Genomic DNA, 25068 nt, shown 5'->3' with positions numbered 1-25068 from the left:
AGGGACAGCAAAACTAGCTGCATCTAGAAGATGCTGAACATTTAGGGACAGCAAAGCTAGCTGCATCTAGAAGATGTTGAACATTTAGGGACAACAAATCTAGCTGCATATTGAAGATGCTTAACATTTAGGTACAACAAAACTAGTTACATATAGAAGATGTTACAGTCATTGTTCTAGTCGCAATACCCCCAACATAGTTAAATCACGCGACAGAAAATTTTTACCTTCTAACATTTTTGGTCTATTTTCTTAACTATGAAAAAAAAAAAAAACATACGTACCGTTTATGGTGCTCATGAGATTCAGACACATGGAACCAATGTTAGTATGTTAGGTGTGCGTGTGTATTAGTTGTGGGGTCCTATCTCTTGTTCTCTAATTTGTGTGTGTATGTGTGTGTGTGTGTGTGTTGCGTTGTACCATGGATCAGTGTGATGTGATCTTCAGGACTATTTTATCCCCTTCATCTAGAACAGCGTTTCCCAACCTTTTCCGACCACAGCACCCCCTATCTTGTTATTAGAAGGACAAAAGAAAGTGAAGTGTACTACTTGATTATTTATTCTCTTGATTCCTTAGAACTGAAACACAAATTGACAATATTGTTTTGTAAAAGAAATAAGAACACCCTTGAAGAATAAAATAGCATGGACAAAGTCAAATATGCACAACTGGGTAATGAATGATACATATATCAATGTTATTTTTGTGGGCATCACTTCCCAGCACCACCTATCATTGATTTCAGCACCCCAGGTTGGGAAACGCTGGTGTAGGACCTTGCCTTGCTTTGGGAGGGAGGGGGGGAGGTCTCACTTGATCGTACTCTAAATCCGGATCCACACTTGTTGGATTTCCACGTATCGTATCATCTTTGCGTACCACCTAGTGATACGATACGGTACAACAGGGCATTGTACCCACTTGCTGCGTATCCGCCTGCTGTATACGGATACGCAACAAGTGTTTACAGTACCCTGTTGCACCGTATCGTATCACTAGGTGGTACGCAAAGATGATACGATACGTGGAAATGCAACAAGTGTGGACCCGGTTTAAGGCAGTGGTTCCCAAACGTTTATCTTTAAGCTTTACAGTTATACGTACAAATTTAACATTAAGCCTGATGCCAAGTGCCGCAATTTTTTATTTATTTTTATTTATTTATTTATTTATTTTGTCACCACTCCATTACCCCCGATAATTTGTTACCTCCCCCCAGGGGGTAATTCACCCCCAGTTTGGGAACCATTGATCTAAGGGTCTCTCGACATGTGGAAAAAGAAAAATCGCCAAGGATGCTCGTCTAGCGCCGCGGAGAAAGCGTCCACACGCTCGAATCAAATATGACCAACACTTGCCACAGTACAAATACATTTTCTGTTGTTTATATACATTTGTAATACATTTAATCCGATCAATTTGAGGGTAAAAATTGAATTTCTGTTTTTGTTTTGCTAATCTAGGGTCATTTTCACGCTCAAAATTACATTTCGTTACCATAATAAGTATGATAAAAACCGGCGTCAAAACCAGCAATTTTTTCATGTATAGTTCATGTTTGAGATTATATTATAGGTAGGAGTTCATAGTAACCAAGATGAAATCGGCTGAATATTATTGGTAAGAAAAATATAATTAAAATGACCGTGTTCATTTCATTTGATATGTTATATATAACGTACTGCACATTGAGAATTCAGCGACATACGGGTAAATGCCTAAAGCAGCAACATATTATTATTATATTATTATAATTTTATTTATTTATTTATCTATTTATTTATTTATAAAAAAAATTTTACCATGATGAGCTGTTTTTGCAGAAAACTGAATTCCAGCCGAACGGCAACCACAAATTCGACTGCGAGCACCTGATTGTATTTTTGCATGTGAGCATGTTCTGTCGCAAGGGCTTCAGCTGTATCAATCAGTCAGCCATCCTGAGTCCACTGCTGAACAAAGGCCTCTTTCATAGCATTCCATGACTCACACGACTGTGCCAACATCTGCCACGTAACTCTTGCAAGCTTCTCTATCTTGTCTCTCCACCTTCTATCTGGTCTCCCTCTTCCACGCTTCCCGTCTCGCAGCGTCCCAATTCCGCTTCCTCTCTCTTTCCGCCTCCACAATATATTTCACTCCAGTCTGCTCTCGCTCTCTCTCTCTCTCTCTCTCTCTCTCTCTCTCTCTCTCTCTCTCTCTCTCTCTCTCTCTCTCTCTCTCTCTCTCTCTCTCTCTCTCTCTCATTCTCGTCTCTCAGCGTTATTCCCATCATTGATCTCTCCATTCTCCTCTGTGCAGTCCTTAGCTTTGTTTCCATCGTCTTCGTCAGTTTTCAAGTCTCACACCCGTAGATTATTGCTGGCAGAATGCATTGATTGTAAAATTTACGTTTTAAACATAAAGGTAGAAAGCCTCTCATAATTTTATTATACTTACCAAACACTTTCCAACTAATTGTAATACGTATGTTTACTTCATTACCATGGTCTTTGGTCACTTTCACCATCTGGCCTAAATGATTATACTCTTCAACTTCAAAACTCTCACCATCGTTTATAATATCTGTACCTTTCGTGTTGAACATGACTGGTTTTACTCGTATTTTTTCGAACCTACTTTGAGACTCCTTGTTCAGATCACTCAGCATATCTTACAAGTCTTCTAATCTTTTTGAAATAAGAATAATGTTATCTTCAAATCTTAAATGGTTAAAATATTCGCCATTGATCTTCAAACCTTCCTCTTCCCAACTCAAACTTCTGAAAATCTCTTTCATGGAAGCTGTAAATAACTTGGGTGAAATTGCTTCGCCTTGTATTCCTTTCTCGATCTTTATCTTCTCTGTATCTTTATGTAGTCGAATTTCACCGCCACCTTTCGTATAAATATTTCCTAGAACCCTTACGATCTGTTCGTTTGGACCCTGTTTTGTGTAGCGAGTTTAATATTGCTATTTGCTCTGCCGAGTCAAAGGCCTTCTCGTAATCTACAAAAGCTAAACAAAGAGGTATATTGTATTCCGTCGTTTTCTCGATTAGTTGATTCACCGCTTGCAAATGGTCTATATCCGCTTCTAAAGCCTACCTGTTCTCTCGGTTGGTGTCCATCAAAAACTTGACTTAGTCTATTTGTAAGGATCTTGTAGAATACTTTATATACATTTGATAGCAAGCTAATCGGTCGGTAGTTACTAAGGTCCTTCTGGTCTCCTTTTTTATGAAGCAAAGTCACTATAGTATTGCACCGCACCAGGATTCAGGAACGCTGTCTTGATGTACTGTAAGCACTGGGTGTACAACTGAGCTAACTTAATATGAGCTTCCTTCCCTGCGTCTTTCAAAAGATCTATTGATTTACCATCTTCCCCAGGTGCTTTTCCCCGTTTCATTTTTTTAGAGCAGATTCTACTTCTTCATTTGTAACTTTTGGTACACTACTAACGTGTACAGATGAATTTACTGACTGAACTACGGTCTTTGACGATTCAAGCTCTTGGTAAAATTCTTCTACTCTTTTTACATTTCTGTCTCTGTATTTAATGATCTCTCCATTTCTATCAAACATATAATTTGTTGTCTTTCTAAAGCATGTCTGCGCTCGACCTTTTTAATACCTTTACCTTTCCGAATAATTGCCTCTATTTCATCCATGTTTTTTTTCTAATTTCTGCCTTTTGTTGATAAGCTTGTTTAGTTCAACTCTCTTTCGTCTCTCCAGCATTTAATCTGCATAGTCCGAGAGTTGACACCTTGAAAATCTTAATGATTACAAAAGCTATGTCGATAGAGATGAAAATCTCTAAGGGTCACCCATATCGAACAGGTTTTGTAAGAAAGATTAGACAAAGAGCAGCTCGCACACACAATCACGGGACCCACTGCTAACTGGCACGACCCTGATAGCGAACAGGGAAATTCCTCATAGAGTTATAGGGTACCGTCATAAGTAGATCCAAGTCTTGGACATTAAACAACATGTGGCCAGACCTGGCGAATCAAACAGATGAGGCTGTGCTTCGATCGGGCATTTATCGTATCAAATAATATCACATGAACATTTCACGGATTAAATAACATGGCCGAATACAAAGAAAAAAGTGAGGCTCCTTTGAGTAAAACAGACAAAAATAATCAGTCTGACCTTGTTATTATCCAGAACTGGCAAAACAATGGAAATGGAATTCTCGCTCTCAAATTAGTAGGGTCAGGGATATGACACGTGTATAACCTCAAAATACTGAAAAAGTTATATATTATTATCTGGCTAGCGGCAGACCTATTTGATTTGGCCGTAGCGACGTTCCGCGTCGGAAGGCATGCGGCTTGGTGATCTTTTTTTTTTTTTTTTTTCAATGTTGAGGGATCCTTAAAACAAAACAAAACGAGGCATCTCCGCTACACTCCAACCCAACACCGTTTTGCAAACTGACCTGCAGGCAAAAGTCCCGAAATACTTGTGATTTTTTATTGACCATTATTATTCTCCCTAATTAGAACCCAGAACTCGTATAGTCCACTCCATGGGTAAAACTGATCTCACGCACCACACGCTCTTGCTTAAGGGAGACAGTGACTACCTGGGTTGTTGATTAGGCTTTCATGATGTGAGTGGAAGGCGAAATGTGTACCTCAGCTCGTGTGTATACGTGCGTCCACGCATGTTTGTGAATGTGTGTATGCATTTCACTCGTACGATGTCTAATTGTTTGACAGCGTTGCGAAAAAAACGGCCGTGATGGAATATGCAACTTTTGTCTCGCGCCGAGGCTAATTGTTTACGGAAGGGTAGTTTGCGCGCGCGCATGCGTGCGTGCGATAAAAGAGAGAGAGAGAGAGAGAGAGAGAAAATTCTTTTGTTATAAGAGAGCTAATTGCTAGCCATTTGTATCTCTGGGACAAAGCCAGCAACAAGGGTCGGTGCAATACGGAACAGTTGGATGCTTGCTGGCTGAACAGTTTAGAGCGTCGTTGCTTGCGGCGGAGGTCGAAGTGACAGCAGTTCGGAAATTGATTATCAACAAACTCATAGGTTTTTGCAAATAAACCCCTGTAACCATATATATTCTGAAGATAGATAAACGAGATACATTTCTTCACCTTTTAGCTGTAGACATTTATTGTCAACACACACACACACACACACACACACACACACACACACACACACACACATACACGCACGCAAAAGAATGTGTACATATGATATTTGTATTTGTGTATACATGTATTTTCAAACTAGGGTTTCCTAACCTTCGGGTAGGAGGGGCGCACACCTGGGAGGGGGAGTGTTTAAAGCTATATTTAATTTCCAAAAAATATTTTGGTTAGGGTTAAGGATTAAAGTTAGGTGGGGTATGGTTAGGTTAGGGATTATTCAGGAACTCGCAGCAACATGCGGGTAATTTGGCTAGTGTATATATACATACATATATATATATGTATATATATGTGTGTATATATATGTATATATATATATATGTGTATATATATGTGTGTATATATATGTATATATATATATATGTGTATATATATGTATATATATATATATATATGTGTGTGTGTGTATATATATGTGTATATATATATGTGTGTGTATATATATATGTATATATATATGTATATATATATATATATATATATATATAAGAACATAAGAATGAAGGAGACTGCAAGAGACCATAAGGCCTACACTAGGCAGTTCCATGTCTATTACCACCTGTCATCCCCATCCATAAAGTTGTCTAACCGTTTCTTAAAACAACCTATAGTTTCAGCGCTCACTACATGGTTACTAAGTCTATTCCATTCGTTGACCACCCTATTAGTAAACCAATTCTTGCCTATTTCCTTCTTAAATCTAAATTTGTCCAATTTAAATCCGTTGCTGCGAGTCCTGCCCAGTTGTCTTAACATGATGAGCTTGTTTGTGTCAACCTTGTTAAAGCTTTTGATCCACTTGAACACCTCTATTAGATCACCCCGCACTCTGCGTCTTTCCAGAGAGTGTAAGTTAAGGTGCCTAAGTCTCTCCTCGTAAAGTAAATTTCTGAGCCCATGTATCATTTTGGTCATTTTCATCTGTACTGATTCCAGTGACGTCCATTCAACAAAACGGACACCAAAAGTGTACGGCATAGTCAAGAATGGGTCTAACTATCGCTGGATAGCGTTAGATAATTACCTCTGCGCTTCTAGTCGTTACCGTCCAAGCAATGAAACCCAATGCTCTGTTAGCTTCACTCCTGGCGCTAATGCATTGTTTCCTGGATATAAAGTCAGGGATCACTAGAATTCCCAAGTCCCTTTCACACTAATTTGTCTCTAAAAACGTGTTATCTAAGCTATATCTCCTTTCGGAGTTGTGTAGCCATACGTTTACTCTGCACTTTGAGATACTGAAGTCTATTTCCCATTTCACCGACCATGTGAACAATTTGTCAAGATCTTCCTGTAGAATCTCGGCGTCTTCCCTTGATCTAATTAGGCGTTCTATTTTAGTGTCGTTCGCAAACTTACTAATATCACTATTAATCCCATCGTCCAAGTTGTTTATATACATAATGAACAATAAGGGACCCAACACCGAGCCCTGGCGAACCTCACTAGGAATGCTTCTCCATTTGGATTTTACACCGTTTATGGTGACCCGCTGTCACTGATCCAAACTTTGATCCATTCACTTTATTTAGTAGTCTCTGGTGGGATATATATATATATATATATATATATATATATATATATATATATACAATATATATATGTATATATAATATGTGTATATATATATGTATGTATGTATATATATGTATGTATATATATGTGTATATGTATATATATGTGTATATATATGTGTATATATATATATATATATATATATATTGTTATAGCCAACCGTGAATCGAATGAGACTCAAATCTCCCGCCTGCTACTAACGAAGTTTTGAATTCGTCTCACCACCCCCAACGTATGACCAACATTGGGCTCCGAACCATGACCATGAGCCAGTTAGCCACGCCCCCCTCGACTATATAAAGGGGCCGGCCCTCAGCCGACCCTCTCTCTCACCCACTACCTCCCCCTGAGGCCTTCACCTACCTGGTGTCATCTCTTCGTCGCTGTGATTCGGTACCCCACATATTCGCAAGTATAGTGTAAACCATTTCTCTTGGACTTGTTTAGGGTTATTAGTTATTTGAATTATATAAGTAGGAGAGAGGCCAAACACAGAGTATGGGATCCAATATATTTTACGTCCAGCAGGGCTTCTTCAGAAATAACACAGTTGAGAAACATCTTATTCCTTAAAATATATTGGATCCCATACTCTGCCTTTGGCCTCTCTCCTCGAATGCTGTTGCATTCGTTGCTGTTTTTACTCATGAATTATATAAGTTTGTTAAGACTCAGTGAACTTGTGATTAGTATGTTTTCTTTTATTAGGAAAGTGTGTTTATGCTATTCCTCAGAATACTGCGAGTGTATGTAAATGTAAAAACAGTAAAGCTTTAATTTTCACATGTAGCAAATATATATTATTTAAGTTTCGTGCAGACTTCTATCTTACCAATTCTCCATTATAATCCTGCTTACATCCAGTCTCATATAGAGCTGTTCATCGGAACGTATCTTAACCTATCTATAATCTCAATACGTTCCACTTTATTGTAACGGGCTTGCTCCAGAACTGGAACTTTACTTACCCCTAGACTCGAAATTAGTTTCATACTTTCCATCAACTCAGGCCAAACCAAGCAAGCCCATGACAATATATTTATATATATATATATATATATATATATATATATATATATATATATATATATATATATATATATATATATATATATATATGGTGTGATGAGGGGATTTTTTCTTTACATTAGGAATAGGAAATTGGGAAGTAATTGTTGATATGTATGTATGTCATGCATTATTCAAATGGAGTTTTCCAAAAGAGTGTCTTTGGAGACGGCAAAAACGCTCTCCCTCTCTCCCTCTGTCTCTTTTTCTCCTCTCCCTCTCTCCTTCTCTCCTCTCCCTTTCTCCTTCTCTCCTTCTCTCCTCTCCCTCTCTCCCTCTCTTTTTTCCTCCTCTCCCTCTCATCTCTCTTTCTCCTTTTCTCCTTTCCCTCTCTCCCTCTCTCCCTCTCTCCTTCCCTCCTTTCCCTCTCTCCTTCTCTCCTCTCCCTATCTCCTTCTCTCCTCTCCCTATCTCCTTCTCTCCTCTCCCTCTCTCCTTCTCTCCCTCTCTCCCTCTCTCTGTCTCTTTCTCACCCTTTCTCCTCTCCCTCTCTCCTCTCCTGTCTCTCTCTCTCCTCTGTCTCTGTCTCTGTCTCTCTCTCTCTCTCTCTCTCTCTCTCTCTCTCTCTCTCTCTCTCTCTCTCTCTCTCTCTCTCTCTCTCTCTCTCTCTCTCTTTCACCCTCTTTTCTTTCTCTCTCTCTCTCTCTCTCTCTCTCTCTCAATGACCATATGCCCAGTTTGCGTCGTACACGGTGGTAATGTTTTTGGGATTGAAAAGAGTGCCGTTGACATTATATCGTCGGTGAGGTATGTCAGTTTTATCGACTGTTGAAAAGTCATCCGCTGTCATGGTGATGTACGATGTTTTTTGGGGGAATTATTTTCCAATTCGCTCGGGAGGGGGACCATTGAAGCTTTGGAGACGGGTGGGGGAGGGATAAGGGATGTAAGGAGAGGTGTGAAATGGTCACTGGTGTAAGCCTATGAGGGGGTTTACATGGTCTAGGTTCGTCGAACGCGGTTCGACAGACACGTGTTTAAAGTCATGTGTGAACGGGGTATTTGGGGTTTAACCAACGTATTCGACAACCAAATACTCCGTTCACACGTTCACACATCACTTTAAACACGTGTCTGTCGAACCGCGTTCGACGAACCGTTAGACCATGTAAAACCTCTCTTTCAGTACAGACCATTTGAAGTCGAATAGAAAATCAGATGTGCACAGGGTTAGGTCAGCAAAGTTGTATGTTTTCGTTTCGAGAATAAAGTCTGTGAGTTTGTCGGTGTTGACTAGGAATAAGGAGTGGGTTGTCAATAGGGAGGCTAATCGTCTGCCTCACGGGGTTTTGATGGTGTCTCAACAAAAAAGATGTCCGGTATTTAAGTCACCTAATAGGAAGAAGAGAGAGGTGTGCTTAGGATAGGAGGTCAGATCGGGCTTTCACAGCGATATTATCTTATGGTGTTTAAGGGAATGGGGTTGAAATATGGAGAGCATTTATGATTTGCGGTCTTGCGGAATTTGTGGATCATGCGGAACCTAATCTAACCAAACCTAACCAAGCCTAACCAAACCTAACCTAACCTAACCAAACCTAACCTAACCAAACCTAACGTAATCCTAACCTAAATTAACCCAACCAGGCCTAACCAAACCTAACCTAACCAAACCGAACCTAACCTAACCTAACCTAACGTCTTCGTGCCTGATCCGCATGATCATCAAATTCCGTAAATCATAAATACCTAGCTGATACTGGACAGTGTGAGAGGGACTTGGCCTCTGGAGGGAACAGAGTGTGAATGGTAATGATAGCATCTCCGGGCAGACTAAGATTAGTGTTCCTCCTTGATTAGCTTGAGAAAAGAGCGGAAACAAGATAAGTAGGATTCGAACCTCCTAGGCAGGGGAGTGTACGTATTGCTTCTTGTAAGATGATCTAATAGAGGTGTTCAAGTGGATAGGCTTTAACAAGGGTGATGCAAACAAGGTCATCATATTAAAACAGGGCACGACTCGCAGTAATGGTTATAAAATGGACGAATTTGGATTTAAAAAGGAAATAGGCAAGAATTGGTTTACCAATAGGGTGGTCAACGAATGGAATAGACTTAGTAACCATGTAGTGAGCGCTGAAATTATCGGTTGTTTTAAGAAACGATGAGACAACTGTATGGATGGGCATGACAGGTGGTGATGGATACGGAGCTGCCTTGTGTAGGCCTTATGGTCTCTTGCAGTCTCCTTCATTCTTATGTTCTTATGTTCTTATGTACTGCCCAGGTAGCGAGATCACACCGGGCTTCCATGGTCTTCACCAGCACCGACAGCTGAGAGATCGTTTCAGTACAAACGGCTTCGGGCGCAATATTTCATTTTTCAAATCTCCAAACACCAAATTATATTTCTGTCATATACAGCAGAGCTGCATGATGAACTAAGAGATTGTACACCTATAAGAATGTTAGACATACTACTGAAATATTCTTAGAGAAGTCTAGATTTCTGTAAGCCATATCCTAGTCATTCAAATGGGGTGTTGGTGGTTGGATGTGGGAGGAAAAATTACCCAGTGTGATAGCCCCTTAAAACGTGGGAAGGTCCACCACAAGTCTCGTAACGTGAATAAAATTGAAGACATGTGGACATATGTCTTTCTCTCATACATAGTGATGTCAGACGACTGCGGACCAAAGTCTCCCTGTCTGTGTGTCGCAGCCGAGGTAGAACCAGTCACCGGAATAGTTGACACCAGGCGGGCGGGCGGGCCTTGTGCAAAGTTTTGGGGAGTCTTTAAGAGTGGTATTCTTAAAAAGAAAAAAAAAAAAAAAAAAAAAAAAAAAAAAAATATATATATATATATATATGTATGTATGTATATATGTATATATATTATATATATGCATGAGAAATCACATAAACTCGTGATTCTAAATATGCGGAAAAACCACCAAGGAAAAAGAAAAACTGATGACCAAGCGCTTTCGTCTATTCAGACATCCTCAGGGTACATGAGGATGTCATGTACCCTGAGGATGTCTGAGTAGACGAAAGCGCTTTGGTCATCAGTTTTTCTTTTTCCTTGGTGGTTTTTCCGCATATATATATATATGTATATATATATGTATATATATATATATATATATATATATATATATATATAAATCTTATATAAGTCCTTGGAAGGAAATATTAACACAAGGAAAGATTTTTTTTAAGAATACCACCGTAAGAATCTTACGGTAGTATTCTTAAAGAAAATATACTTCCTTATATAAATCTTTTCCTTCCAAGGATTTATATAAGTTTTTTTTTTTTTTTTTTTTTTAAGAATACCACCGTAAGAGCCGTTGGCCCGAGGGTGGCTGGTTCCCATCGCGAGTTCGATTCCCGCCCAGGGTTAAAAAGCATCACAGTATTGCAAGCTTGCACCCCTACTCTATTATGCAAGAAGCTGAAGGTGTATATGTAAGATACTAGCATTATCCATAGACCAGTCCATATACGAGTTCTGAAGTTTCATCCAAGAGGGTGAGAGCTGTGGATCACGAGCCCAACACAAGATCCATGGAGATTCTCACACATATGAATTGGTCCGTGGAATAAAATGGAAGGAGAAATTGTATAGTCAAAGTACAGGTAGACTGACAGTATAGTCAAAGTACAAGTAGACTGACAGTACAGTATAGTCAAAGTACAAGTAGACTGAGAGTATAGTCAAAGTACAAGTAGACTGACAGTATAGTCAAAGTACAAATAGACTGACAGTATAGTCAAAATACAAGTAGGCTGACAGTATAGTCAAAGTACAGGTAGACTGGCAGTATAGTCAAAGTACAAGTAGACTGACAGTATAGTCAAAGTACAAGTAGACTGAGAGTATAGTCAAAGTACAAGTAGACTGACAGTATAGTCAAAGTACAAGTAGACTGACATTACAGTCAAAGTACAAGTAGACTGACAGTATAATCAGAGTACAAGTAGACTGACAGTATAGTCAAAGTACAAGTTGACTGACGGTATAGTCAAAGTACAAGTAGACTGACAGTATAGTCAAAGTACAAGTAGACTGACAGTATAGTCAAAGTACAAGTAGACTGACAGTATAGTCAAAGTACAAGTAGACTGACGGTATAGTCAAAGTACAAGTAGACTGACAGTATAGTCAAAGTACAAGTAGACTGACAGTATAGTCAAAGTACAAGTAGACTGACAGTATAGTCAAAGTACAAGTAGACTGACAGTATAGTCAAAGTACAAGTAGACTGACAGTATAGTCAAAGTACAAGTAGACTGACAGTATAGTCAAAGTACAAGTAGACTGACAGTATAGTCAAAGTACAAGTAGACTGACGGTATAGTCAAAGTACAAGTAGACTGACAGTATAGTCAAAGTACAAGTAGACTGACAGTATAGTCAAAGTACAAGTAGACTGACAGTATAGTCAAAGTACAAGTAGACTGACAGTATAGTCAAAGTACAAGTAGACTGACAGTACAGTATAGTCAAAGTACAAGTAGACTGACAGTATATTCAAAGTACAAGTAGATTGACAGTATAGTCAAAGTACAAGTAGACTGACAGTATAGTCAAAGTACAAGTAGACTGACAGTATAGTCAAAGTACAAGTAGACTGACAGTATAGTCAAAGTACAAGTAGACTGACAGTATAGTCAAAGTACAAGTAGACTGACGGTATAGTCAAAGTACAAGTAGACTGACAGTATAGTCAGAGTACAAGTAGACTGACACGTTTTCTCAATGTGGAAACAAAAAGACGGGGCCTCACGAGCACAGCTCTTATGCCGGATACTACAATTAGGTGTATACAGTTAGGTAAATATATACGCAATTTATAAGTTATAACTATCACCGACTAAAAGTCCCCCTCCATTAAAACTTTGTGTGGAAGAGGAGAGCTTCGACGCGACAGTGAGCGAGCAGCAGGGGTGGCAGACGGTACGAAATATATTTTTTCCGTCCTTTGTACTATTTTCTCGGTTATCCTTTCCAGTACATGTAGATAAAGTGTGCCTTTTTGCCGTAAGGCCCCACGGAGACTGTCCCCGAATTTCGTAATTAGGCCTAGGTACCAACCAATTTTTTTTTTTCTGTAAACCAGTGCACAGAATTTCTAGTAAAAAATCAGTCTGCGATTCATACAGACTATTTTTATTTCATGTTTATCTGTTGGCCAGTGACGGGTACCTGCTAATGGTGATCATGCAAAATGGACGGATGAAAGTAGTGACTGTTGATCACTTTCAGAACCCGTGAACTCCTTCTTTAGGTCTGAGGGCCTGGCATTCGGTCACAGGACGCCAAGAACTTTGTTAGTCTACTTTGCATTTCCACCATTTTTATTATTATTATTATTATTATTATTATTATTATTAATTATTATTATTATTATTTATTATTATTATTATTATTATTATTTATTATTATTATTATTATCGTGCGGAGAGCTGACAACCGACGGCTACTCTTCTACTTTGGGCCGGTGAAATAAAAATAATTCCACACTAATCCAACACAAGCGGTAGAGTTTCTTCCTGGAGAGAACTGGAAGGCTCAAGGACTGTTGCCAACCACTGTGAGTATGTGCATTTTCAGTCAATGAAACTCGAGGAAAAAATATTATTTATCTGCATCTATTGTCGTGGCAGAACCTGAAAACTATCAGGCCTATGCCACACTGCCCGGCGTTGTGGCTTGTTGGCTCTAGTAAATTCTTCCTTTTGAGTCATTAGACCCAAAAGGTTATGGTAGTATTTAACCTGAAGGAAATGGTGGAAGTTATATAAAATTCCTGTCTTGTTGGTCTCCAGTCACTTATGTTTGCTTGTGTTGTTACTGGACGCAGGCCAAAGCCTTATATCCAGATCCTCGTTGATCATTATTCTGGTGACATCGAGTTATTTCGAAATTAAGCTTGACATCTTGTCCCTCCCAGTGCTTATCCAAACGACGTTCGAAGTAAGCCTTAGTAGGAGCATTTACAGCTAGGCAGGGCGTTCCAGACGTCCACAATCCTATATGTAAAATGGTTCTTACGCAGCATTTGCTCCATCTTCCATGTGACTACATTTAATCATTTTTTTCTAACAATTATAATTAGCGAAATTTCTGGGGTTGTTTCAGTCAGTTTGGCCAAAATCTATATAAGAAGAAGAAGAAGAACTCGAAGAAGAGGAAGAAGAAGAACTCGAAGAAGAAGAAGAAGTAGAACTCGAAGAAGAAATCGAAAAACTCGAAGAAGAAGAACTCGAAGAACTCGAAGAACTCGAAGAACTCGAAAAAGAAGAACTCGAAGAACTCGAAAGAGAAGAACTCGAAGAAGAACTCGAAGAAGAACTCAAAGAAGAACTCGAAGAACTCGAAGGAGAACTCGAAGAACTCGAAGAAGAACTCGAAGAAGAACTCGAAGAAGAAGAAGAGCACAGGGCGCGCAGCGCCCGCGCCTAAGGCGCAGCGCCGCAGGCCAAGGCCCCCGGCGTAGCCGGTGGGCTTGTCTCTATTTTAAAAAAAAAAAAAAAAAAAAAAAAAAAAAAAAAAAAAAAAAAAAAAACCGTACTGTTGACCCGTCCTGACACTGCTCGTGTCGGTTCGATCTCGTGTCAAAGTCTTTGTTTGTCCAATGTAACATTTAGCAGCGTTTACATGGAATGCTGTAGTATCCTTCATCATAATCAGAGGAATTTTGAATAAGGACGTTTTTCTTTCTGGAATTACTTACTGCACTTGGTCCTTATCATAGTGATACTTCCTTGACATTCTCTGGGCATTTTTAATAAAATTGTTGGGATACTAGAATTTTAATGCAGTCATTCTAAGTTCATCATCTAAAAATTCAGGACTAATTTTATTGGCCCTCAGAAACTTGGAAGAAAAAATTAGTTTTTAGATGATGAGCGGAATAGGAGTGAAGAACGATGGAAATTAGACAATATAATTTCCGTCAAGTAAATTGACCATAGAGATTGAAAATTATAACAAATTACCGTTCTTGGATGTTTTGATACACAGAAATGCTATCTCAAGTTTGATGTCTTCTTAAATCCTATCAATGCCTTACATGCATTTTACACCAACATTAATAGCTGTATTGATTCTTTACATACGTGTACACACACACAGTGATATGGTAAAACACAAAATGGTTACATGTTTATTTTTCTTCCCAACAGCTTCAAGACGAGCAAAGGCGTCGGGTATTCGGCGCATTTCGTCGGCAACTGTCTGGTGCTTACGTCCCTCAAGGTCAAGGGTAAAGGTTATCAGCACTGCATAAAGTACGAATTTCAGCCGAGAAAGGTAAGTAAAATTATCCTTGGGGTTCGCTTATATTTTCGCACTTTTCAAGTGATATTTGATATGTATTATGTTCATTTGTTTATTGATTTATTACTATATCTTTTTTGGCCACCCAGATAAGAGAAAAATGTCTGGAGTAGAAAGAAGTGTGTTTATGTAATATGTATGTTTGTATACACACTTTATATATATATATATATATATATATATATATATATATATATATATATATATATATATATATATCTATATATGATGATGGTGGAAAAAGAAGTCATGGATCTAGTTCTGAGTTTTTTTAGTTTATTCCTGACCGGTTTCAATCTATGCTTCTTCAGAGGAATGTGCTTCCTCTGAACAAGCATAGAGAAAACCAGTCAGGAATAAACTCAAACTCGAAATTACACCCATGACTTCTTTTTCCACCTTCATCAACTTGTCACAATGTCCTAGCATATATATATATATATCTAGATATATATATATATATATATATATATATATATATATATATATATATATGTGTATATATATATATTTTTTTTTTCTTTCTTTTTTAAGTGTATTCGGGCAGGAGTTTTTCTCAAATGCATATATCATTAAAAGTGAATCACGGCTAGTTTTGCAATAATTATTTTCTGAAAGGTATTTTCCGTATACCTTATTATAGATTTTGTTCCTTGAAAAGGAAACTTATGATTTGGCTGTATGTAGTCATATTAGCTAGATCGCGATTTCGGGTTGAACACCCTTCTTCGGTAGCTATAAGGATGTTCTATATTGTTAGGATAAGAATTAATCCGACGAGTCTTATTAAAGTTCTAAGTTTTATACTAGAGTTACTTGCTAATCATCTGGTCCATGCGATTTTCTGACATCGAGATTACTCAAGTGATTCATTATTTCTTTCCTTGTTACTTCTATCTCTTTCATAGGGAGGACTTTCTCCTCCCACTCGACATCTCTAAGTTGTATGTTCTCTCACGTAAACACCGATTGAAAATGTTTGTTCATAATTTCTGCCATTTCTATTTTCTCTATTTCCTCTCTGCCATTTCTATTTCCTTCTTGTCGTAGTTTCACTAATTCTTGCTTGTTTTTCAGTTTGTTGTTTACAAATCTATAACATATTTTTTTTTTTTGTCCGTTACATTTTTCTATGACATCCTTTTCGTATTTTCTCTTTTCTTCTCTGCGCACTTGTACATATTGATTTCTATAACTGGTATATATTTTCCATTTTTCAGGTCTTGTCTGTCTTCCATTTTATCCAAGCTTTATCCCTTTAACTCCCTATATCTTTTGCTGCACCAACACTTTACATATCCTTTTTCTTGTTTTTGTCTTGGAACATACTTTTCCACTCCTTTATAAATTTTTGTCAAAATATTCCATTTCTCTTCTACTGTTGTTTCCTCCTTGAGTATCCTTTTCCGGTCTGCTCTTAGAAAGAATTCTCTTATTTTATGAAAATTTGTTTTTCCTTACATCAATCTTCCCTTTCTATATGGTTCATTTTTACCATGTATTTTTCCTCATTTAGTTCCAGTTAAACCAATATGTGGTCACTTTTACTTATTGGTGTCTTATATTCAATCTTGTCCACTATTTCAGGTTCTAATGTGATTATTAGGTCCAGTCTTGATGGTTCTTCCTCATTTCTATACCTAGTATTCTCTTGTATCCATTGTGTCATTGTATGTTCTATAATCATATCAAGTAGCACATTTACCCATAGGTCATCTCCACCCTTCACTGTCATCTCTTCCCAGCAGATTTCTTCACAATTAAAGTCACCCATTATAACTGTTCTCCCTCCATCTTACATTTTCTTATTTAGTGTTATCCTTGTGTCTTCTAACATATTTTTGTGTTCTCACTCTCGCCATGAAGCCATTTTAGGAGGCATATAATTTACCACAAACTTTCTGCTCTTCCCATCCCTGTCCTCCACTTCCATCATAATCATCTTTATTCTTTCCATATGTGACATTCCTCATTTATATCCTTAGTCAGGAACATAACTCCATCCCCTTGTTTTACTTCTCTGTTTCTAATCCAATAATTATATGCACCATGTCCTACACTGTTGGGTGGTAGTGAACCTTTCAATTTTGTCTCTACAATTCCCATTATGTCCGGTTCTTTTTCCTTCAGGTAACCATTCAGTTCATTCAAGCCTGTTATTAAGCCATCTATATTTGTGTAAGACACTTTTAATTTTCTGCTACTTCCATCCTGTTTTCTGTTTCCCTTCTGTTTTTCTCTGCTATGAACCATTTCCTCACTTTCATATCCACTACTCTCCAATAGAATTTCTCTTTGTCTGACTCTGTTCTGTTCTCGTTTTTTTTTCCTTAGCTTCTAGTCTTTTTGTTTTCTCATCCTCTCTTTCCTCTTTATTCGTTTCTCTTTTTATCCATAACTGTTTATACTGATCACTTTTTGCTAGTTTCCCTGTTTTTGATAAGATATTCTCTGCTGTCATTTTTGACCTGAATTTAACCTTAATTGGTCTGGTCATGTCTATGTTGTATTTCTGTAATCTATATATTTCTTCAACTTCTTTATTTCTTGTTCATCTTCTTGAACTACTTTTAATACCTTGTTTACTTTTTCCTTCCTTACTCTTGTAGTCCTATTTGGATTAAGCTTCTCTTCCACTCCTAAACGCGGACGAGCACGGTTATGATTGTTCACACGGGGAGTAATGATGTGGGCAGAGGGAGATCAGAGGAATTTGTTTGGAATTACAAGGTCTTAAAGAAGATGAAGGAATGTGGGAGCGTCACGTAGTCTGTGGGATGTTTCCGAGGATCTATGCTGGCTCCAGTTGGAACAGTAGAACCATAGGGATCAGGGAGAGGATATCACAATTGTGCATGGAATTGGGATACCACTTTCTTGATCCTTGTTATCTCTTCCAGGTGTCATGACCTTTATGCCTCTGATGGGATCCACCTTACTCACAGAGGCAAAATGTTCTTACAAACCTCATTGTAGGAGTTTGTAATAAACTAGTTCTTTTTTTTTGGGTAGAAACCCAAAGGGAAGGGGAAGCAGAATGTATTGGGGGTAGGGCATAGCAATAATGTAGAGCAGTATGTCAGTGTAGGACAAAATATCATTTTAGGATATAATGTCGGTAGAGGAAAAAACATCATTTTAGGATATAATGGCAGTAAATGACAAAATATTACATTAGGATATGTCAATAAAGGACGAAATATCACAATCGGATGTAATGATAGTGGAGGACAAAATATCACGTTAGGATATAATGTCATTGAAGGACAGAATATCATTTTAGGAAGTGATGCCGAACAGAATGTCGATGGTAGAAAGAGTTTGATGGAGATGGTTTCAAATTATGGCTTCAAAAGAGTGTGTGTATATAATTATGTGTACCTATATGTATATATATATATATATATATATATATATATATATATATATATATATATATATATGTATATATATTGATATTGATATTTCATTGGCATATTCTAGTGGAGTGTCATTGCCATATGCTGTTATAGTTGACCACAATTAGGGCAGACTTCATGGCCCTGAAAGTTGTTATATTTTACCACTGATAAGGTTTTCTTGTAATATATTTTAGTGATATATTGTTATTTTTCTAACATTCTAGTGGTACATGGTTGCTGTGGTATACATCTACAACCGATGGAGTAAGAGCGAGATCAAAGTGTTTGTCAACGGTCAGCTTGCGTCCTCCACTGAGATGACATGGCTTGTTTCCACGAATGACGTAAGTTGTCTTCAACCTTTTCACTGAATGAAATCCCCCGGTGTGAGGCAGATTCAGGCATTACAGTATATTCCTTTGATTCATGTAAAAAAAAAGAATAATAAAAATCACCTTTTATCCTATTAAGAAATCTGTATCTCTCAATGAAAATGTTTTCAGTGGGAAGTTGCTGCAGACAAATTATACTCACAATGTTTATGGCAATATACAAAGCATTTGATGTGAAGGGCGAACTGGGAAGCTGAGGGTGATAAGTCATAAGGATTAGAACATCAGAATAAAGTAGCCAAGAGTAATACGTGTACCTAAATACACTGTTTTGGTTAATGGGCTTTTGTATTAATCTACAGTAGTTGCATGACTTGCATGCGGGACTATATATCATCATTGTCAATTGGAGGGATACACCAGGGAATGCATTGCTTCACTCACATGCTGACATCATACCCCATGGCCTCTCCAAGCAAGCTCCCCATGCAGCCACCCTTCCCACTCCAAACAATTCTCGATATGTTCGATCAGCTTGCTTTTCAAGACCTCTGTGTCCTTGCTATATGCATGGACAGACTGAACTGTGTCATCCAGAAAGGCCCCAAATTCCTGAACCTTAGTCTTGGTCCAAGAGACCTCAAGTCCAAGTGGTCTCACCTCCCTGTGCAGTAACTTGAGGGCTGCAACCAGGACCTCCAATGACTCCACAAGAAGGACAGCATCATCAGCAAACACAAGGTCAGTGACCTTAGTGTTGCCAATAGATGCTCCGCAACAACATTGATTGACAACTCTGCACAAGTACCCAGTCCATGCAGGTGTTGAAAAGTGTTGGGGCAAGGACACACCCATGCTTCACTCTTGAATTAAAAAGAAAGAAGCAAGACATGCCCTCTCCATACTTTACAGCACTCTGTCACAGAGTATAAGCCACATATCAAATCAATAATCCTAGCAGGAATCCTACAGATCCACAGAATATCCCAGAGCACTCCACGATTCACCAAGTCAAACACCTTGAGATCAACATAAGGTGCAAGAACCCTCTGTTGAAACTCATATTGACACTCCACAAGAATACAAAGCATTAGGATCCAATCAGTTGCTGACTTACCTGGCATAAAACCAGACTGTTCAGGCCTCTGAAATTTTATCAGATGTGAACAAATACATATCAGCAATAGAGGGGCAAGCACCTTGCCTGACACCCTGAGCAGTGTAATGCCACAGTAGTTGTTGCAGCCCTTTTCCCTTCCAGATAGGGATGACCAGACCCATTTTCCATTTGTAGGGAATGGTACCAGACTGCTAGACAACAGACAGTGTTGCATGGAACCTGCAGATCATGGCCTCACCTGCAGCTTTTAGTAACTCTGCACTGATGTTACAAAGGTTTACAAAGGACCAGCATGCCAACAGGATGCCAGCTGTCTTTCCACTCTTGAATTTACAGCCTCTTTGACCTCTGTCAGAGAGGGCAGAAATTCGTCTATCAATGGATCAAGAAGTGCCACCTGAATGCCATCAAGGGGAAGCTGTCCATGTGGAGGGTCACTCATGAGTAACTGCTCAAAGTACTCAGCAAAGAGGCCACACCCCTCCATACCTGACACTAGTTTGCCATCAGCTGTACAGATTGTGCTCCTGTGGGTCACATATTTGGGGCAGAGTTTTTTCAGGGCTCAGTAAGCAGAGCTGAGGTCATTTGCATTAAAATGGCCATAAGTATCCTCTGCGATTCCCCTTATGTACCTCTCTGTATCCATTCTCATGAGATCTCTAGTCTCTTGTTTTTGAATCCTGTATTGGTCCAGGTCCCCAGCCATTCTGGCAGCATAGCCTAACTTTATACTCCAGTGTCTCCTGTGATGCCACAACACTCCTCAACCTTGTGCACTTCCCAATGCACTCATTGGCAGCTTTCAGTGTTTCACATTTAAAAGTGTCCCACAGTTCTTCAGGGTCCTCCAGATTCAAGCTTGGCATAGGAAATCTCTTCAAGGTTATACACCTCTGTGGGAGCATATACTGCAATAAGAGAGTTGAAGATCAAGGTGTGCTTAAGCCACACCAGCATCATACATTTATCAACTGGGGTAACCCTTACAACACTATGCTAAAGTTGGCTAGATATATTTACTCCCATGCAGTGGGGTCCCATTGGTTCAGCCCAACCAGAAGTTGATATAACCCTCATTACTGATCTTGCCATTTCCTAGTCCTCTCACCTCTGAGAGAGTCATTATATCCAATGCAAGCTTCCTGAACTCCTCTGATGACAAGGGTTGTCAGTCATCTTGGGAGAGAAAATGTCCCAGGCGCACACACAGAAAGCCTGCTGGAGGTTCATCCTGGGCCAGGTTCAACATATTTTTGCCTCATTTGCAACACCCTGGCACCCTGCATAGTGGATTTGATGATTTTGACAGGGACAGGTTGCAAGCTCATCCCCACCATGTGTAGCCAATAGGGTTCCCATGGCCATATGCATATGATTTGCTCTCCCATACCCCCACCCATCACCAAGTCCAATGAGGGGAGACCAGGATTTGGATATACATACTAACCCAGTAGTCCTGGGGTCATGGGAGAGTGTGTGCACCCACCACCTTGATACTAAAGGATGACAGGTGTTGGCCCAGGCAGTAGTTGTTTGACTGAGGCATGCCTGATCCACAAATTTAAGTCTGTCATCCTATTTTGCAACCAATCTGTGAATGTTCTTTTCTTCCTTTCTACAACCTTCTTTGCTTCATCATTCCACCACTCACCAACCTTCCTTCTATTTCCTCCCATCCTCCTTGTTCCACACACCATCTTTGCGCATATTGTGACTCCCTCCTTGAAACGTGTGTGTATATATATATATATTTATATATATATATATATATATATATATATATATATATATATATATATATATATATATGTATATATATACATACATATACATCTTGAGGGTCAATTTTTGTTGAACTAAAATTATAAAATTGCCTAGCAGGAGCCAGATCAAACATGTAAAGTTGTCAAAAGCTGTGCAACAGCTAAAAAATAATTCTTTATTATTAATTGTAGTCATGGCTTGCATAAATCAAGAAATTGAATATTTCTTGAAGGAGAAATGATACTGTGAACAAGTATGAGACTGATATATTGTAATAATCAGTACAGCTACTGATATATTGAATTATTTTCTTGCAGACATGGGACAAGTGTTACATTGGCGCTACTCCAGAGTTGGACGAAGAGCGAGTGTTTTGTGGTCAAATGAGTGCAGTGTACCTCTTTGCTGAGGCTCTCACTGCGCATCAAGTTTGTGCAATGCATCGCCTTGGCCCAGGTTATAAGGTATGATATATGTGTGATTGTTGCATCTGTTTATCTTATGTACTAGTTGAGTTTTTCAGAGTACTGCATATTTTAATAAGTTCACATTTTTTAGAGGTGGAGGATGTGAAACCGGGAGAGGGTACTGTAGTTGGAAGGGTATTAGTCATCCTTAGTAGGTATGTATGGATTGAAGGAATGTACCATCCACTGTGAGTGACTGGCTTTTCAAAGGGGAAAGAATGTCATAAGATCATTTTACATATATGCTGTATTTTGTGTGCTTGTGTCTTCATGTTTATGTTTACCTAGTTGTATTTTATGGGACGGGGAGCTATGATCTTGGTGTCCTGTCTTTGTATCTTGCAGTGTCTAGTTTGCTCTTAAATTCATGTGTTTTGCACACACTATTGTTTCATGCAGTTTGTTCCAGACATCCACTCTATGTGGATTTTTTTTTTTTTTTTTTTTTTTTTCTCTTTAATCTCCTCTATAACTGTTCTTTTTGAGTTTTCTTTTCATATCCCCTTGTAATTCTCCTATCCCAGCTTAATAAGTCTTCTCTGTCAAGGACTTCCATGTCTTTCATGATTCTATCGATCATTAGCAAGTCCCCTCTTTCTCTTCTTTGCTCCAAAGTTGGTAAATTCAGTTTAGCCAATCTCTCTGCACATGACAGTTTAGAAAGTATTGGGGCCATCTTTGTAGTTGCTCTCTGGATTTTTTTCAATTTTCTTTATATTCTTTTTGGTAGTGGGTGACCATAGTGTTACAGCATACTCCAGTCTAGGCCTTATTAGGGTGACTAGTATTTTCTTCACCATTTCTTTGTCCAAGTAGGTTAAAAGCCACCTTTATTGATCTTATTAAGTTGTAGGGTTCTCCAACAATTTTGTTTATCTGTTTATCAGGAGACATGTCATTTGTGATGATTACTCCCAATTTTTTTTCAGATCCCGCTTTCTTTACTTCCTTTGTTCCGATTTTGTATTGTCCTGATATCCTTTTTTTTTTTCACTTTTTCCAAATTCCATTAAGCTACATTTCTTGATGTTGAAATCTACTTCCCACTTCTGACTCCATTTCCAAACCTTGTTCAAATCTATGTAACAATTCACAATCCTTTTCAGTGTTCACTTTCTACAGCAATTTTGCATCATCTGCAAAGAAGCTCGTATAACATTCCACATTTTCATCCATGTCATTCACATAAATGGCAAGCATTATTGGAGCCAATACTGATCCCTGTGGAACTCCACTAATCACCTCTTCCCAAGTTGAACTTTTTTCTCTGAGCACTACCTTCATTTTCCTTCCATGCAAAAAATCCTCCATCCAGTTCAGTAATTTACCTTGTATCCCTCCTGTGGTTTCCAGTTTTCTTAATAAGTTTTTATGTGGCACTTTGTCAAAGGCTTTTGTAAGTCTGTGAAAGCACAATCAGCCCATCCATCCTTTTCTTGCATTATATCTATTAGTTTTGAGTAGAAACAAATCAAATTTGTGGCAAAAGTTCTTCCTTGTCAAAATCCAAATTGTCCAGATGTTTTATCCATCTGTTCTTAATAACTTTTTCACAAATTTTGGCTACAGTGCTAGTAAGGAAAACCAGTATGTGGGTGGATAGGTGAGTAGGAGATAAGCCTGTGTAGTAATTTTTTTTTGTAGCATTCCAAGGGGACAATATTAACAAACTTCATCAAAGATTAATTCATCAGTACATTCCACCATGCTAAGAAGGTGTTTTATTTATTGACTGATAACTTAGTATATGAAAATACTGGGATGGTTTGAGCATATGGGAAGAATGAGTGAAGAAAAGCTAATAAATAAGAGTAGAAACCAGAGGTGGATGGAGCAAACTCAAGGGAAAGACTGAGAATGAGTTTGATGGATGAAAGGGACTGTGTATACTAGAGGAATGTTTGTCAAAAAGGGAGATGAATTGTGATTCTTGCCTGTCTTGAGAGGGATTTTGCTGTAGGACTGACGTTGGGGTTAGGCTGGTTGGAGTATTGAATTTGGCAGCCTATCTTGAAGATAGAGAGAGGAAGAGAGAAGGAGTTTGAATGTATTTGAGATGAAATATCTGAGAAGTATTATAGGGGTTACTAGGCTAGATAGAGTGAGAAATGAGGAGGTGAGGAGGAGAACAGGGGTGGAAAGGGAGCTGGGAGATAGGGTTGATGAAAGAGTATTAGGATGGATTGGACACATGGAAAGAATGAGTGAAGAAAGATTAGTAAAAGAAGTGTGGAAGACGGAGGTGGAAGGAGTGAATATGGGAGGGCGTCCTAGAATGAGATGGATGGATGGGGTGAAAGGGGCTTTACAAAAGAGAGGAATGTCTGTAGAGGAAGGACGGGAGAGGACAGAAGATAGGGGTGAATGGAGAAGGGTTGTGTATAGATGAGGCTGTGATGCATGAGGGGGAGTGGGTGGGGGATGGGTGAGGAAGTATGTATGAGAAAAAATTTGACGCAGCCCAAAGGGATTTCTCCCCGTCTTCTCCTTTCCTGCATCAGGGGACGGAGAGGGGGGGTTGCTGAATTTATGAAGCGGCCTTGCTGTGGATGTGCTGTATCTTGCGACACTGCCTCTGACCCAGGGCAGTGGACAGGATGCAGGGATGACCCATCATCCAGGAGGTGCCAAGATAGGAGGGAGGGAGGAGGGTAGAGGGGAGTGGAATATATGGGAAATGAAATGGGTGGGAGTGATTTCTATGCCTTTTTCTTTTTGGCTATCCCCCATGTAAGGGGGAAAAAGCATTTGGTATGTGTATGTATGTATGTATATATGTATCTTGAAGATATTTTTTGTTATCTGGGTGTGAATGTATTTTTGTGTTGATATATTGTAATGCACAGGTAGGTGTAGATATATGGTTGATTAATAAGAAGCTGCT

General features: G+C 38.8%; 1 protein-coding gene across 1 annotated transcript in view; it reads left to right on the top strand.

Moving 5' to 3' along the window:
* LOC143039041 (neurobeachin-like) overlaps window positions 1–25068 on the top strand; it is a 668097-nt gene that overhangs the window by 520491 nt on the left and 122538 nt on the right. Inside the window, exons 8-10 of the mRNA XM_076208892.1 lie at window positions 14944–15070; window positions 18723–18842; window positions 22035–22181. Coding sequence (XP_076065007.1) covers window positions 14944–15070; window positions 18723–18842; window positions 22035–22181 — 394 coding nt within the window. The remainder of the gene's footprint in view (window positions 1–14943; window positions 15071–18722; window positions 18843–22034; window positions 22182–25068) is intronic.

This window comes from Oratosquilla oratoria, chromosome 25, assembly GCF_046742065.1.
Source record: "Oratosquilla oratoria isolate Oo_2021 chromosome 25, ASM4674206v1, whole genome shotgun sequence".
Taxonomy (NCBI): Eukaryota; Metazoa; Arthropoda; class Malacostraca; order Stomatopoda; family Squillidae; genus Oratosquilla; species Oratosquilla oratoria.
This window is presented reverse-complemented; position numbering and strand designations above follow the sequence as displayed.